At 33.2% G+C, this 16847-nt stretch overlaps 2 protein-coding genes across 3 annotated transcripts; both read right to left on the bottom strand.

Moving 5' to 3' along the window:
* Positions 1 to 571: 571 nt before the first annotated feature.
* On the bottom strand, positions 572 to 5534 carry LOC132049191 (SNF1-related protein kinase catalytic subunit alpha KIN10-like). Of its 2 annotated transcripts, none has more exons than XM_059439892.1 (11): positions 5238 to 5342; positions 4444 to 4622; positions 4140 to 4324; positions 3819 to 4001; positions 3599 to 3730; positions 3323 to 3508; positions 2653 to 2742; positions 2240 to 2323; positions 1372 to 1485; positions 1072 to 1296; positions 572 to 895 (listed from the first exon to the last, which is right to left on the bottom strand). In XM_059439892.1, the coding sequence occupies exons 1-11, from the start codon at positions 5243 to 5245 to the stop codon at positions 788 to 790; spliced, it is 1494 nt and encodes a 497-aa protein (XP_059295875.1). In that variant the 5' UTR covers positions 5246 to 5342; the 3' UTR covers positions 572 to 787. The 2 variants fall into 2 exon arrangements, with proteins under 2 accessions (XP_059295875.1, XP_059295876.1); XM_059439893.1 differs by lacking the exon at positions 5238 to 5342 and adding an exon at positions 5433 to 5534 and having other exon boundaries at positions 573 to 895.
* A 1062-nt stretch (positions 5535 to 6596) lies between these two features.
* Positions 6597 to 11325, bottom strand: LOC132049190 (cytochrome P450 98A3-like). Its single transcript, XM_059439890.1, has 4 exons — positions 10667 to 11325; positions 9803 to 10200; positions 8995 to 9229; positions 6597 to 7248 (listed from the first exon to the last, which is right to left on the bottom strand). Exons 1-4 carry the CDS (start codon positions 11151 to 11153, stop codon positions 6848 to 6850), a joined length of 1521 nt encoding a protein of 506 aa, XP_059295873.1. The 5' UTR covers positions 11154 to 11325; the 3' UTR covers positions 6597 to 6847.
* Between the last annotated feature and the right edge of the window lie 5522 nt (positions 11326 to 16847).

Genomic DNA, 16847 nt, shown 5'->3' with positions numbered 1-16847 from the left:
ATGCACAGATCAAAATTAATTTTGCAAGTCTAGCTACTTGACAAAGTTCCTGGACATGTATGTCTACCAAAACCAAATGATTTTTCATGTCAACATCCTCTTTCATAAATCTTTCTGGCCAAAATTTTAAAGAGTCTTTCCAGATTCTTGGATCAACGGCCTAAGGTAAGCCCCATACTACAATTGAACCCTTTGGGATGTTGTAACCACTCACTTCAGCATTGTTCCTTGCATTGATGGAAGGAGCATGTAAGCGGATTCCACTAAACTCTTAACATTTCCCTTTTTGGGATATTTGTTTAGCACTATAGTTTGGAGAATTTTTTTACAAATTTTAACTTTTTGGGGACAATTGTTTAGTAAATGATCCTCCTTTTATATCTTCTAAACTTATTGAATATTTTAGATCACGGTTTAAAGATTCTTTTTAACCAAACTGAAACTCTTTCGAGAAAACTATAAACAACGGTCTAAAATTTTATAAAGTATGACAAACGTTAGACGATAAAGTATGACAGACATTAGATCAATGTTATTCGGATTTTCGAAGATTATATTTGTGCAACTTTTAGAAACAGAGACAAAATCTAAATGGGACCTAAAAAAGGGGGACACTTGCATAAGTGACAAATCCAAGGATCTATCAAAAGCCCGAACTGTAGAAACATGAACACACAATTGTAAGTATCGGAAAGGAACACTAGAAACCCATTAACAATGATATGTACAACAAAGTTTCCCGTTGTTACAAAATACACAATTGCTGAGACGTCCTCTTTCTTTTGAATCATTGTAGCTGAGCAATGAAAACAGCACAGAAATCCAGGAAGAGCATCTGTGGACCGCTAATTCTCTGGAGATCAAGCACGTATTTTTTGTCCTCAGTTTTGTAGAGCTGTAACAGTATTTATGCAAATCCACATTAGGTATTTTTTGTGAATGCAAGTTCAACCATCGATAAAATTGAATACCAGAAGCCAAAATTGTTGTCCAAAATCAAGCAACAGTTATCAAATTTATCAAATAACCACTACGTTGAGGGCAAAAGATGATGAAAAAAGAAAATCGTACCTGTATTTCAAACTTCACAGCAGGTTGTGGCTGTAGATGTGTACTTATGGCACTTGCATTGCTAATAAAGTCATCATTCAGATGATTGATGGCCAAGCTATGAAGACCAAGATTATGATACCATAAACACTTCATGTTATAGTGCCCAATTTTTTTCCATCTAACATTTAGTGCTTGCAGAGTCCCAAGAACCTGATTCATGATCTCCCTTGGATTTGCTGGAGACTGAAAAAAGTAATCAACAATGAAATGAGGAAATTCACACAATATTTCCACCACATATACTGCAATAAAACTAACCTGAAGTCCAACTAGCCATTTTTTCGGGTGTCTCAAACTCGCTTCTTGAGAAATTCCGTTCCCAGTAGACAGCTGTAGATCAAGATTTGGAAACAATCCTGGGGAATAAACATCCTGAAGAAACACAGAAAAGTAAATTACAAGGACCACCTAATGAGTGTGGAATACTTAAGACTATCGTAAATAGTTATCTGACATTTGAAGAAGCATAGCTCTAAACCAAGGGAATAGGGTACGGAAGTTACAAAAGTAATACTATTGTTTAAAGCCAGAGCCCAACTACCAGTGTTATCAAACTTGTAGTAAGGGTGGAAATATGAACCATAGCAGTGTGTCTTGAAATTAGTCATATAGACTATATGACTCTCGACATGCGTTGCAGTTTTTTACTTTCACATTATAGAAAGCCAACGGATTCAATCAGGCAGATATCAGGGAAACTGCTACCTCTTACCAAACCCCAAACACAAAAGAGGTTGGAAAAAGGTTAACTTTAGATTCTGATACTATCAGTAAGAAGTTCATAGGTAATAAAGAAATGACAAGGTGAATTCCAGTTAGAATATAGTTGGTGAACTGCATAACATAGTAGCATCTCTTCTTCCTTATTTGTGCAAAAAGAGTAGCATGTCTGTAGTTGGAGTACGTTCATTTTTCTTTGATAAGGAGTGAACAAATAGGTTAGTTGGAGTATGTTCGTTGTGATGGGATTTCACAAATTATAATTTTCCTATCTGATTCGTGACAATCACACAACAGCATGAGCGGTTCTTCAGCTCACATATTCTTTTTGACTGAATGGTTAGTAAATGCAAGCCCAAAAAAATTATGCTATGAGAGATAATGAAGTAAAAAGAAGAGGGCATACCACAGATTCCTGAAACTCATCTCCTAGATAGCCACTGGAAGCCATGGAACGGTTGTCGTACAGCAGATAGTATGCAACAGTAGCCTGAGACAGACAAGGTATAAAGCAAGCGGAAGTCATTAAAGCTTTACTTAATTTCATCCCTTTGCAATCAATTTGATTGAATGTGACCCCAAACTTAGTTGAATCACAAAGTATATAACTCCTCCCAAGGATCAGCAAATACACTGAAAAGCCTCAATTTCTAGTGTAGAAATGTAAAGCACAAGTATATCTACAATTGATTGCTAGATTTTTTCCTTTTCCAGTACCTTATTGCTATTAGGCATATGCAATAGAGAAAACCCACAAGAATAGAAAAGTAGCTATGATAAGAGACAGAGTCGCAGGTAATGATGTAAGAAGCAACGTACATCATCTTGTGTTCTCTTTTGCAAAGATTTGAGAAACTGGTCTCTATCAAACCCCATCCTAATTACTTGCTGGAGAATTTCCTCGTCAAGCTGCAGCAAGACAGCTTATAGTTACAGCAAGAATGAGTAAACAGATAGAATTGCATACCACAGTATTTAACAAACGGACAATAATATGCATGAGGAACGAGATATATGGGATAGATGTGACAAGTTTTTGACATCTCCAGTCAAACGAGATCCTCTGCAATGGCAGCAAGAAACATAAGTTTTCCCTGATCTTGTAAAAGTGAAGATTGATAACAGTGTTTTGATGTTCTTTGGAAGTATACTCAGTGGCAGAGCCAAGATTTTCACTAAGGGGGTTCAAAATATAAAAAAGTAAGCTTACAATATACATAAAAAATAATTTTAACCATGTATAAACAGTGTTTTTTTCCGCCAAAGGGGGTTCGGAACCCCCTCGGGCCTATGTGGCTCCGCCCCTGAGTATACTTGATGATTCTTTTACGTCGATACAAGAGTAACAAGTGGAGAAACCACAAAAGCCAGCGTCCAGTATCAAGTTGGATTTGAAGGTAATAGTCGACAAATGGGGTAAAATCAATTGGAACCCTTTCAGAATCGTACAAGATAATCTTTGTTATTAGCAAAATAATGTTATAGTAACCTTTTTAAGATGTTGCATAGCATCAGGTGGAGGAACCGCCAAATACCGAGGTAGATGAATTTTGAACCACTGGTGCTGACGAATATCAGGTATGCTAATGCGCTTCATAGGGTCAACAATTAGCATCCTTGGTATCAAATCCCTAGCTAAAGGTGACAGATGAGTTGGAAGGGTGTAGAGTCCACCCTGAATGACACATGGTCAACCATGTAAAGAACCACTGCCTCAAACTGTAAAAACTTGGAAATCTAGGGAAAACAAGATCAATGAATGTACCATTATTTTCTTGAAAAGGTTAGGAATATTCTCGTCGTCAAAAGGAAGTCTACCACAAAGAAGAGCATATAAGATAACACCACAACTCCAAACATCTACCTCCGGGCCAGCATAAAATTTCTGAGAGACAACCTGCATATAAATGTTATCTATTGAACTTCACTTCAAACTCAAAAGAGAAACGGGCATCTTAAAGATTACAAACTATACGGGTTTCCACCTCAGGAGCTGCATAATTTGGACTTCCACAACCAGTCTTGAGAAAATGGCCATCTCGCATAATGTTGCTCAAGCCAAAATCTGCTATCTTTACATTGCCTCTTGCATCCAAAAGCAGATTTTCAGGCTTAAGGTCCCGATGAACCACCCTATTCCTATGGCAGTACTCCACACCAGCAATAATCTGTCCCCAGTGAAACAACCAAGCAATAACGATTTGAGCGACAAAAAAGAAACCAGATTAATCTTGTAAGACCTAAGCCACAGTTAAAAGTGTTATTTGCACTATCAAAGACAGAGATTTAAAAAAAAATCAACTTACCTGCTGAAAAAGATGTCGAGCTTCATCTTCCTGCAATCTGCCCTTTTGTACAATATAATCAAAGAGCTCCCCAGACTTAACATACTCCATCACAACATATATATCTGATGGTGTCTCTATCACTTCATAGAGTCGTGTGACATGTGGATGCACAAATAAACTACCTATTTTTATTTCTCTTCTCACTGAACAAAAAATGAGTAAATTTAGATTTTCCATGGATGATGGTCAAAATTCTTAAAGGAACAAACCAAGACACATGCGATTCAAATAAACTTGTTTTGAACTTCACATTCATACGTACGTTTTTCCTCCATGTCGGGAGTCTTCATTTTCCGACGGTTAAGGATTTTGATAGCCACTTTGTGCCCAGTCAGCAAATGCTCAGCAATTTTGACTTTACCAAAGGATCCATGGCCAAGAGTTTTTCCAAGCCTGTAATTCCTTAGATAAGGAAACTCTGCACTTCTGCTACTCATTTCCCTATACAACACCTAGCAATTTAGTCAAAACAGTTGGATACCATAGTTTGTACAAACAGAAGATTAACAACTTTAATTATGACACATCTAGCAATTTAGTCAAAACAGTTGGATACCTAGCTATTCATTTCGAAGATTAACCAAAGTTAACAACATTACTTTTTGTAAACTAGGGAACCCAATGTAAACCTACGAGCTCATACTGAGATGGTTGTTGCCGAGGGGAATCGATCTCAGGTCTCCCGTGTGGGAAATCACTCGTTGAACCACTTTTTGTAAACCAGGGAACCCAATGTAAACCTACGAGCTCAGACTGAGATGGTTGTTGCTGAGGGGAATCGATCTCAGGTCTCCCGTGTGGGAAACCACTCGTTGAACCAACTCAACCACCCTTGCGGGTACTAAATTTAACAACTTTAATTATGACATTATTAGGGAACAAGCTAAGTGAAGATTCCATAATCAATGATCAAGCAAACCAATTAACACCTAGATCAAGTTCAACTCATAACTGTAATTGCTAACGTTTTTGCTCAATTAATCACAAAAACAAAGAATTTTGCAACTAATACACAAAGGAAGTAGCAGAAAATGAAGTAAAAAGACAGAAAAATACCTAAACATGTATAAATTTTATTTCTGACAGTGCATGCAAAGAATTTTTCAGACAGTGAAGGAAAGTGATTGGACTTTGTAGTTCTTGGGTTTAGAATGGGGAAAAAAACATAACTAACCACTATTTAAAGAATCATTACATAAGTGTAGCAGTGTTAATAAATTAACGTTCTATGACATCAAAATATTAACTTACCATAACAGAGTCTAATATATGGAAGGAATAATCCCAAACGATTTCCCTTCTATATTTCTGCTCATTTTTTTTCTTCTTACCATGACAACTACATCCCATCCATAACTTAAAATTCGTTATATAATATTTTTATAACACTCTTGTAACCTGTTTAAATATATGGTATATCTATGGTATAAAATTTTATACCATAATTTGTAAAATTATTGAATATGCAGAGAAAATACCAGCTTTAATACATGGTATATTTAAACATATGGTATGTGCATGAAATATTTATTCAACTTATTTTATTCTCCCTCTATTTCATAATAAGTGATTTTTTTTTGCTTATGCACACCCCTTAAAAAATTGCTTCCTCCTAGAAAATTAGAAATGTTTTTACTAACTTACCATAATTAAATGCCTAGAAAAAAAATTACTACTTGATTATTCTTAATTATGTAAATGAGGGTAAATTCGGAAGAACAAGAGCAATTTTTTCTTATAATCCTAATGCACCACTTATTTTGAAACAAAATGATAAGCCTAAACTCCATTTATTTAGAAACGGAGGGAGTAACACTTGTTATGGATCAAGTGGAGTATGCTTGTCTTTGTATTGATGCTTTTGTCTCTTTTGAGATTGGAAAGAGCTTGAATGCTTCGGGGGCATTAACCTTTCGATTGATTGGAGTGTGTTTTCTTAATTAGCAGTTTAAATATAGGATTAATTGATTTAAGCAGTTGATTAGGGCTGGGTAGTTATATTTGGGGTAAAAGACAACGATGATTTTGAATTGTTACTGTTTCTGCCTTCTTTGGTTTTTGCATTGGATTCGTACTAACTTTAAATGTCAACTATTAGATTCCGTTTTTAATTTATGTGTAATAATCTTTGCACCAAGCATATTGCAATTGAAGTAATGTTAATCGGGTTCAATGTGAATAACAAGGGTGAAGTGCATAGGTACCTAATTTGGGGACCATCATCTAACTTCTATCCGCAATGCATAAGAAATTGTAAGTGTATTCATTTTAGAATTAGTTTATGCGGTGTTTGAAGTACGACTTGACAAAGCCAAACTTCAGTAATTATATCATTATATGAATGAAGTTCTGAAATTCAGACCTTCTTCACGAAAAAATTAAAGATATTGATCCTTAATTTATTAGTCTGGCTGTTATGAAATCAAAGGGATGAATAACATTATATTACAATAGCAAGGAGAAGTTAATATTAGCCTAAGGGTAAATAAAGCTAATAGATACATTTTATTCTAGGAAAAGATGTTAAAACTTCATCAGACTTGAAAATAAAGCAACTAATTAGCTAAAAATAAAAAGTACAAGCAAAATAAAAGACGTTACATACTACAATATTGTGACTTATATCTAGTGGTTCTATGGTGTGAGTTCGACTCTGACGGTCCCGTTCATATGACATGTGCGTACAAGTTTAGAGGCAATCTAGGAGTAGGAACAATGTGTAATGGAGTTTGCATATAAGTGACCGTGCCAGGACTCTCCATCATATCAACTTCTTCAATCTCAACACCTTGAGGTAATGACCAAACAAAATGGTGCAACAAATGAGCTAACATAGATGTGACCAGATTAATTGCAAGGTTGGCTCCTGGACATACACGTCTACCAGAACCAAATGGTAATAACCTATAGTCATGTCCCTTTATGTCAACATCCTCTTTCATAAATCTTTCTGGCCAAAATTGTAAAGGGTCTTTCCATATTCTTGGATCACGACCTAAGGCCCATACATTAACATGTACAATTGAACCTTTTGGAATGTTGTAACCACCCACCTTGGCATTGTTACCTGCAATGACGGATGGAGCATGTAAGCAACGAGTTTAACCGAAGGGCAAAAAATATATATGTACATAGTGAGTGGGTATATTTATAAAACATAACGATACTTTTCAGTTTACAAAATATATCAATAGATTTGTTACAAAATCTATACGAATTAGGTAAATTAAAAAGAAGTAAATAAAACACATTAAATTAACTGTTTTCCTTATTTTATCCACTTTTCTCTCTTCATTCAAAATTAAGAGATATTGTTCCCTGATTTTCTCCAACTTTTGTTTTTTAATTTCATCCACTTTTCTCTCCCCATTCAAAATTAAGAGATATTGTTCCCTAATTTTTTCCAACTTTTACACAAAAAGTCTATTCTAATCGGTAATTTTTATGTACAAAGTTCATACACCAAAAAACATATATGTATAATTTTTGTATGCCATATGTATAACTGTATAAATTCGTTATAATTTTTATAGATGAAACATGTATAAAAATCATATGTGTATTTTGATTATGATAAAGTAAATTTAAATTGTAAAAAATATAATCAAAGTATGTATAAATTTTGAGAAAATATGTATAATAAATTTGTAATTGATACAAACCAGATCCCATACAAAGTTCATACACCAGAAAATAAATATGTATAAATTTTTGTATGCAATATGTATAACTGTATAAATTCGTTATAATTTTTATGTATGAAATATGTGTAAAAGTTGTATGTATATTTTGATTATGATAAAGTACATATAAATTGTATAAAATCTTATCAAAGTATGTATAGATTATGAGAAAGTATATATGTATAATAAGTGTTCTGATTGATACAAACCAGATTCCATACACATTTCATTCACTAATTCATATAGAATTTATTTGCATTTCATACACATTGTACCGCATACATCTAAATGATATATAGCAAATTTCATACACATTTCATACATATATTAGTTTTCAACATTTTTTGAAAACTACAGTTTATGTAATATATAAAGATTTCAAACACACAATGACCACAAATAAATCAATTTTTATATACAATTAATACACAGGTCAGTAATAAAAAATACTTTGTAATATTGGTTTGAAAATTTATTCTAGGAGAGAAGATGAATTTTAGGTCTGGAAATGGTGTCTATCATAGAAGGAGAGGGAGAGGGGGAGAGAGAGAGAGAAATCTTTTTAAAAAGTAGAAGAAGTTGATTGGTCTATCCTAAAATTAAGCCCACATTTAAAATCAATTCTTTTCCTTTCAAAAAGCCTAAAATCGTGGGATTCCATTAAACCAAAATCTAGTATACTTTGTAATTTTGTTTGTATGTTTTGTAAATAAGGAAAAGTATCCTTATGTTTTGTAATATAAAGTCTTAAGTAATATTATTAGGTCATTTAAGATCCTTTTTGACCGAACTAAAAATCTTATGAGAAAACATTAAAGTTACAGTCTAAAATTTTGTAAGGGATGACAAACATTGGACGATATTCTAATATTTTTATCTATAAGAGTGAAAATATATGAGTAAACATTAGATTCGAGTCAAACGTTGGGTAATATTTTACAAGGTTGTATGTTAGAATAACTTTTAAAATTTCGACAAAATCTACGAGGACCTAAAAAGGGGACATATGCATAAATTAGACCTAGAGTTTCAGAAAATATTACATTTTGAATCCATAAGTTCAAAAGTGTAATGTGTTTAGAAACAAAAATCTCATTATATTAAAATCTTGAATCCATCTCTAAACTTACCTGCCATATGAGGCAACATTAGGGGAGTTGGAGGGTGCAACCTTAATGATTCTTTGACGACATGTTGTAGATAAGAGAGTTTGAGGATATCCGATTCGTTTACAGTGCGGTCTGACCCGACAACCCGGTCTAGCTCTTCTTGGGCCTTTTCTTGAACTCTTGGATTTTTTACCAGCTCTGCCATAGCCCATTCAACAGTAATGGCTATTGTGTCCATCCCTGCTGCTACCATATCCTACACAAATATAATTGGCAAGAATTATTGATATGATTTTGCAATGCCAATACAAAGACTTGAAATTGTAAATTTCTTTATATTTTTATAGAAAATTGAAATCTATGCGGAAACAATAAAACTTCACTTTCTCTTCTCTTATATATAGCATATACATACATTTACATGAAGGATAGAAATTTGACTTCAAACTAAGGGAACTTTGTTAATAATGCAAAAAATTCTGTTGTGTCCATGCTAAGATGAGTTAAAGGTAGAATCTCGAACTAGAACCCATAAAATTCAAATTCTTGATCCATCTTTGATATCAAATAGACCTTACTGATATATTAACATAGACTTAGCTTATATACACTTACTGTGTAAAAACTTTTTTACTATATATATCATTATATATTAACATGTCATACCAGATTACCTACCTTACATATAGTTGAAGTTACTAATTCCACTTATTATGTACAATTACTTATAGTTACATTATCTAGCACAAATATCTTTTTATGTTGTCAGTATATAAAAAAGTTAAACTCTATTAAACTCCAATATGTTAAAAAAGATTAGTATACGCACCCAAAGAATGTCAATAACAGTGTCATCACTAAGATCATACTCATTCTGAAGAGTAAATAAATCATCAAGAAAGTGTTGTTTGGTTTCAGCAGTTTTTGTCCTAGCAAGTGTATATTCTTCCAACATAATTCTTGTAAATTTATTCAAACGCCTGTCTTGTGTCTGAAGAGCATTATTATCATCTTTAAAGAACCAACGTAGCCATGGTACAAATTCACCTAAATTTAGTTTTCCTCCAATTTTAATCCCATTTGTGACAAGGGCTTTGAGCTCTTCACCTTGTTCATCAACTTCACCTTGTGAGTTCATAAATCTCTTACCAAATGTTAGCCTTGTTATGTTGTTGAATGCTACTGATACCAAGTAGCTCCTTAGCATCAAGATTTTACTAACATTGCCTGCAGACATATACAAAAATTAAGCCACATAACCACCGCTCAACCGCTTAAACAAAAAATAGTTGGCGGATGTATAATATAATTGTAATCCTTGTAAAATATGTGCATAACCATGTATAATCAGTATAAAATTTATGTATACTTGCTATAAAAAGTAAATATTAAATCTGATTGACTATTTGGGTAAAGATACCTAAACTCTAGGAAACACGCATACCTGATAGTTCAGGTCGAACTAGTAATAATTCTAAAAATACAATGAGCTCAATGCATGTGTGTTTTTGACCATTAACCCTAAAGAGATAATGGTCAAAAACACACCTAGACTCACATCTTCGTGAGTTTGCTACCTACACCCACCTAAAAGGTGTATAAATTTTCTACCAATACTATCACTAACTATTTATCAAAGTGTCTTTTACCATAAAATAAAAAAAGTAAAGACTAAAAGTTGAAGCAAACTTACCATGCTTATTAGAGTCTCTGAAAATGTTCTCAACCATGGCAATAACTTCTTCTTCTCTAATGGGCCTAAGAGCTTCAAGTCTCTTTGGATTAAAAAGCTCAAGATTACAAAGCTTCCTTACTTTCACATAATGAGGCCCATAATCAGCCCAAATCAAATCCATCCCATTTTTACTCATTATATCAAGAGGTTTTGTTCTAAACCTGTTGGCCAAATTTTGGTCATTATCTTTTAGAACTTCTCTTGCAAGTTCCGCATTATTCATCACCACATTTAGCTTTGACCCAACATAAAAAGAGAAGATGGGCCCATAAATTTGGGCCCATTCAGCAAAACACCGGAACCTCACCGGCGTTATGTCGAAAATGTTTCCAATGACTGGCCACGGCCAAGGTCCCGGCGGCAGCTTGGCCGTGAGCCGGTGGTAGAGTTTGTAACATAAAAATATGAGAGATACAAATATGGAGAGTAATAAAGGAAGAGCCATAATGAAAATTAATTATTTTTTTCTAGTCTGAATGGAATTTAATGTTTGTGAAGAAATGAGGCATGCTATTGCCCCTTTAAATACCAATTTTTTTCACTCCTTCAAGGAAGAAAATGTCGTACTTCAATATATTTGAATTCTACCATGTTCCCTGCAGATGCAATTAAACATAAGCTGAGGAAAAACTCTTTATTAAAACATCATAAATAATACTCCAATTGATACTTTCTAGCTAGCTTATGACACTTCACAATAAATTCTGAGTTGAAATATTCAACTAAAATGACTAGTGTGAAACAGCTACTACGTAGTACGTACTATAGCTAGCTTGCTGCTGCATTAGACGACGTATGATATCGTAGTTACAATAAGCTAGATAACAAAAATACCACCCTTATCTCAATTACAATAGATATTTAATATTTTTGACACGAAAACAGAACAAATACATTATCATAAAGGAAGAGTTGCACTAAATTGTTTACTACTGTAAAACTGTCACTTTACGATAAATCTTTAACAATGTGTTTGAGACTTTGAGTGGATCAAAGACATTGTATGAGGTTTGGATTGGGATGAACTTACATGGAAAGATGTGGACGGTCATAATTCATGTATTGAACTCTAACTAACTCAGAATTGAGGCGTAGACGCGTAATTCTTGTTATAGTATTCATATATGAGGGTCCGTTGCATTTTGCACCCTTAATGTGTGCTTCCTTTTGCAACTTGCACCCTATACTATTTTTTTTTATGACTTGCACCCTAACCTCTTCAACTTCTTGCAAAATAATAAAACTACTCTTTTTTAAAAAAAAATCACGAGGGCAGAATTGGAAATACAAATTTAAAAACTAAAGAAATGACATCAAAATTAAAAAAACGTTACTTTCGAAAAAAAAAAACTCTTTCAACACCAGTACTTCCTTTCTTTTTCACCTAGAGAACATCGAAGAGCTCATGGAATGGACTTTAGCCTCTGCTCCAAGTCCGACGAATCTCAGCTAAAATCATAGCCAAGATTTATTTCTAAATTTACACCAAGAATGAACAAGATGAAGATGTAATCTGTTGGCCATTAGCAAGAACCAAGAAAATGATGAAGGTAGATGAAGATGTAATAAGATATTGGTCGAAGTAACAAATGTAATTGCTCGTGCTTGTGAGATATTTATCTTTGCGTATTCTTTCTTTTTATCTTCAATTTCTCGCTCTTGTCGTACCGTGTGTTGTGGTTTCTCCCCCCCCCCCCCCCCCTTTTTTTTTTTTTTTTGGGTATGTGAATCGAAGATGCAGTTCACCTTACTTCAACATGTTAATTAATTTGTGCTGGTTGAGACTTGAATCAGTTGATAGTACTTTGCTTCCCGATGAATGTCTGAGCACTAGATCCTTTTCTTTTACCTTTGGAATTGTATAGGATCAAACTGAATTAGATTAAACTGTTTCTCCTTATTCATATCCGTTAATGATTTACCGTGTAGCAATTAATCTAATAAAATATGAGCCGCCGCTTTATGATTTTTAAGCTTGGAGATGTTAACCTAATTTCACAATGTAAGGGTTGATGGCGGAACGTTTCGGTTACTCTAGCCTCCTACATTAAAATAAATAAATTTAAGAAAAATATGATATATTATTTGTATTTCCGATTCTGCCCCGTGAGTTTTTAAGAAAAAGAGTAGTTTTATTGTTTTGCAAGAAGTTGAAAAGGTTAGGGTGCAAGTCATAAAAAAAAATAGAATGGGGTGCAAGCTGCTAAAGGGAGCACACATTAAGGGTGCAAAATGCAACCGACTCCATATATGAAGACTAGGACCCGTTTGGCCATAAAAAATACAACTCCATCTTCAACTCCAACTCCATAAAATCCAAATAAGGTGAAAAATATTTGAAATCTATAGCCAAACGCCTATTTAGTAAGATATTCAGACATTTTTTAAAGTAAAATTAGCTTTCAAACACTACTAGAAAATAAGAAATTAGCGACGAACAAAATTCTGTAGCTAAACATAAAAAATTCTATGCTAATTTCATTTAGCAGCGGATTAGCGACGGATATAAAAAAAAAAAAAAAAAAATCAATTAGCTAGGAGTTATTTAACGACGGATTAGCTAGCTATTACAGACAAATTCCGTAACTAATTCCATGTTTTCTAGTAGTGAAACTAGATATAGTCACCTTGAAATAAGCATGACATAAAAAAACTATGGATTGTATAAAAATTTCAACCATTGAATGGTCAAATATATCTAATTTAAATAAGGATAGTGTGATCAAGGCTAGCTCATGGCGTATTGGCGTCTCTCCGTCCTTACTATTAGTAGTAAAAATAAGTTCTCGTGTTTAAAAGAGACTATCTAAATTAATACTCCGTGTTATTTTAACTTCACCTATAAAATTCATCTTACAGTACATGTTTTTTCATATTTCTCAAATTGTTTTTTTTTTTTCGCTTTAAGCATCCAGACTTCAAAATTCACTGGTCTTACTAATTAGCATCACAATAGAAGATCCACTATGATTGAAATATTATTTATTTGCAGAACTCGCTGAGATGCTTCTTTCAATTTTATATAATGGTTAAAGATAGTAGTAAAACTCTTTGTGATAAGTGCTTAATAAGTTTGTATGATATAAATTTTCCTTTCTTAAGATGAAAATTTTTAGTTGTTATTGATCTTTTAGAGAAAACATAAAGCTTATATACACTTACCGTGTAATACTTTTTATACTATATATATCAGTATATATTAACACGTCGTAACATGTTACCGGCCTGCTTTATATATATATGTAGTTGAAGTTATTAATTTCACTTATTCTCCCTGTGCTCCTCTTATTATTCCTCCTGTCAAGTTGCCTTCACTTCCGTTACCTCAGTGTTTTGATGTCATTTCTCTCACAAGAGAGTTCTGCTCTTCCCGTTGGGCTTTGAGCCTGAGCACTGCTTCCCTGAGTGGAGTGTCTGTTGGAAGTTTTTTCCAGAACCTTATAAGGAGTTCCTTGTATAATTTTTTCTTCTTTCTCAATTCAGAGAAATGTTGGTGTAGTGTGAATTCTCCAGCCATTGTTTGTTTTAGAAATCTCTTTGAGTGTAAGGATTGATTTATTATCGAAGAAAGGGTTTTCTGGTAAATGGCAGTTTTTGATAAACTAACCATCCAAACCATACCCGTGACACTCCTAATTACAGTTAATAAGATTTTGCCATGTGATTGAAAAGTTGTCATAAAAGAGAACGTTAAAAGGAAAAAAAAAAAAAAAGTGAAATTGAAGTTCAAATATATTCACTCCTTCAGTTACCTTTTATGTTTTTGCATTCAAAGTCTTTGGGCATTCCAAAGAAAATATTATTTATGTATCGGAAAAGTTGTCATATGGTTGAAAGGCCCAAAGACTTTGAATGCAGTGACGTAAAAGAAAACTGAAGGATGAATATATTTGAACTTCAATTTCACAATTTTTTCCTTTTATAGTTCCTTTTTTTCTGACAATTTTTCAACCAAAATCTCTGAATTATAATCTATAACTACGGGTGTCAATGGTGCAGTTCGGACGATTATTTTAATAAAAACTGCCATTTACCAAAAAACTCTTTTTTCAATAATAAATCAATTCTTACACTCAAAAGAGATTTCTAAACAAAGAATGGCTGGAGAATTCAGACTACACCAACTTTTCTCTGAAATAAAGAAAGAAGAAAAATTTATACATGAGCGTCAGAAACTCCTTAATAGGGTATGAAAAAAACTTCCAACAGACATCCTCTCAAGAAATCAGAGCTCAGGCTAAAAGCCCTACTGGAAGAGCATAACTCTCTTGTGAGAGAAATGACATTAAAACACGGAGGTAACGAAACTTGGAATAAAACCTCGCTGGTGACCTCAGATTCGAAACTTGTTTTCTTCAACTCCAGTAAAGAAATAGAAAAGGGGCGTTTTCAACTTAGTATAGCCTAAAACTATGAAAATATTTGAGTCATTTTTTTATATGGGGCAGTAGGTTTTTTTTTTTTTTTTTCTTTTTTCTTTTCTCTGTAGGGTTCTGTAGGTGTATATAGTGTGCTGGGTATAGGTTCTCTTGATAGGCTTTTGTGTAGAAGAGTCCAAAATGAAAGGGAAAAAATTCTCCTCCGTGCTTAGGTGTGCTCTTCGTATAACTTCCTTTTTCCAAGAACAAAAGAAAATCCCCCAAAATATTCCCTTTTCCTCCTTATCCGTGTAATGTGCATGCATAAATTGGGTAGGTGTCAAAAATGAGAGTGGTGTCATGTGTCATGTCTGTGTTGGTTAGGGAAAAGGACAAAAAGTAACGAGATATATCTTGAATTATCTATCAAATGGACCTACTAAATATGGTAGATAATTATGCTACAAGGCAAAACCCCCAAAATATTGAACTAAACTAAAAATGATAAAGAAACTAATATACTAACTACGTAATACTATTGAGTATTGTCATAGTAATTTAAGACTTATAAAACTTTCATCCAAAAATATTGACTCTTTTGTGACTTCCCAATTTTTTGAATAAAGCCTACCAAAAATGAAATAAAAGTCGAAACGACAAACAAAGGGTAGAAAAATGTTTAAACATTAAAATGGTGAAAAAATTTCGGAAGGAGTAAAAAATTACGTGTCTACAACTGTATTTTGAAAGAATCGTTGCTCCTGTTGCCCCTCCTTCCGAACCTCCTCGTGCTTTGCTTAACCCTCTCTGCTTGAATATATAAACGTATATATAGGTATATATGGAGGAATACAATAAACTGTCAAAAACTTAAACATTTGGGGGTTATGAATATTAAAGGCACGAGAGTTATGGAGATTATTAAAGTATTGGTTATGAAAATAAAGAGGTGTGAGTTATGAAGGTGGAATTTAATCTAAAATAAATGAAAGACAAAATGAAAAAAAGAAAAAAAAATATATTGCTTGACCAAAAAGAGATGCCAAGTCACTTATACTATTGATTGCTTTATACGATAAAGCCTATATATAGTAGTATTAGTAATCAGAGTGCCGAATTAAGCTTAAACCCTTGCAGAAGTGAATAATCAAGCAAGTTTCCATCAAAGTTCCCAATCATTATCTCAAACTATGTATCCTTTTGTAACGTTTTTCCGTTTCAACTTTAGACCAAACATATAAATGATCATCACAAAGACTAAAACTTTGATAGAAGAAAGAAAAAGTAGTGGCTTTAATTTCAACATAGGAAAATCAAGAATTGTAATTTGAACACATGTAACGCTAACGCTTTACAACTGAGATGGCATTGTTGTACCGTTAAAAGGTTTATTTTTCTTCTCGTAAAGAAATGAATAGCTAGCTTTATATGTTCCATTGTTTATACGAATAATTAGCGTTGTGATACACTCCCTTCATTTCAAAATAAGTAGGGTTTTAATCTCTTCATTTTATTTCAAAATAAGTGATGTTTTCCGCAATCAAGAAGGTTAAGATATTAGTGAGGTTCTTTCCGTTTTACCCTTATTTGAATCAAGAGAGTTTCATATAAATTTTATATAACTAAGAAACTACTAAAGAATTTCATCTTTTTCAAGATATTTATTAAGAGTAAGTTAGTAAAAACACATCTATAGTATTCATTTCATCCAAAAGTACAATTCCCCACTGCGAAATGTTAAGTACATAATACATAAATTTGCGACAATCAAGACACCCATT

The sequence above is a fragment of the Lycium ferocissimum genome, chromosome 3 (genome assembly GCF_029784015.1).
Source record: "Lycium ferocissimum isolate CSIRO_LF1 chromosome 3, AGI_CSIRO_Lferr_CH_V1, whole genome shotgun sequence".
NCBI classification, from domain to species: domain Eukaryota; kingdom Viridiplantae; phylum Streptophyta; class Magnoliopsida; order Solanales; family Solanaceae; genus Lycium; species Lycium ferocissimum.
This window is presented reverse-complemented; position numbering and strand designations above follow the sequence as displayed.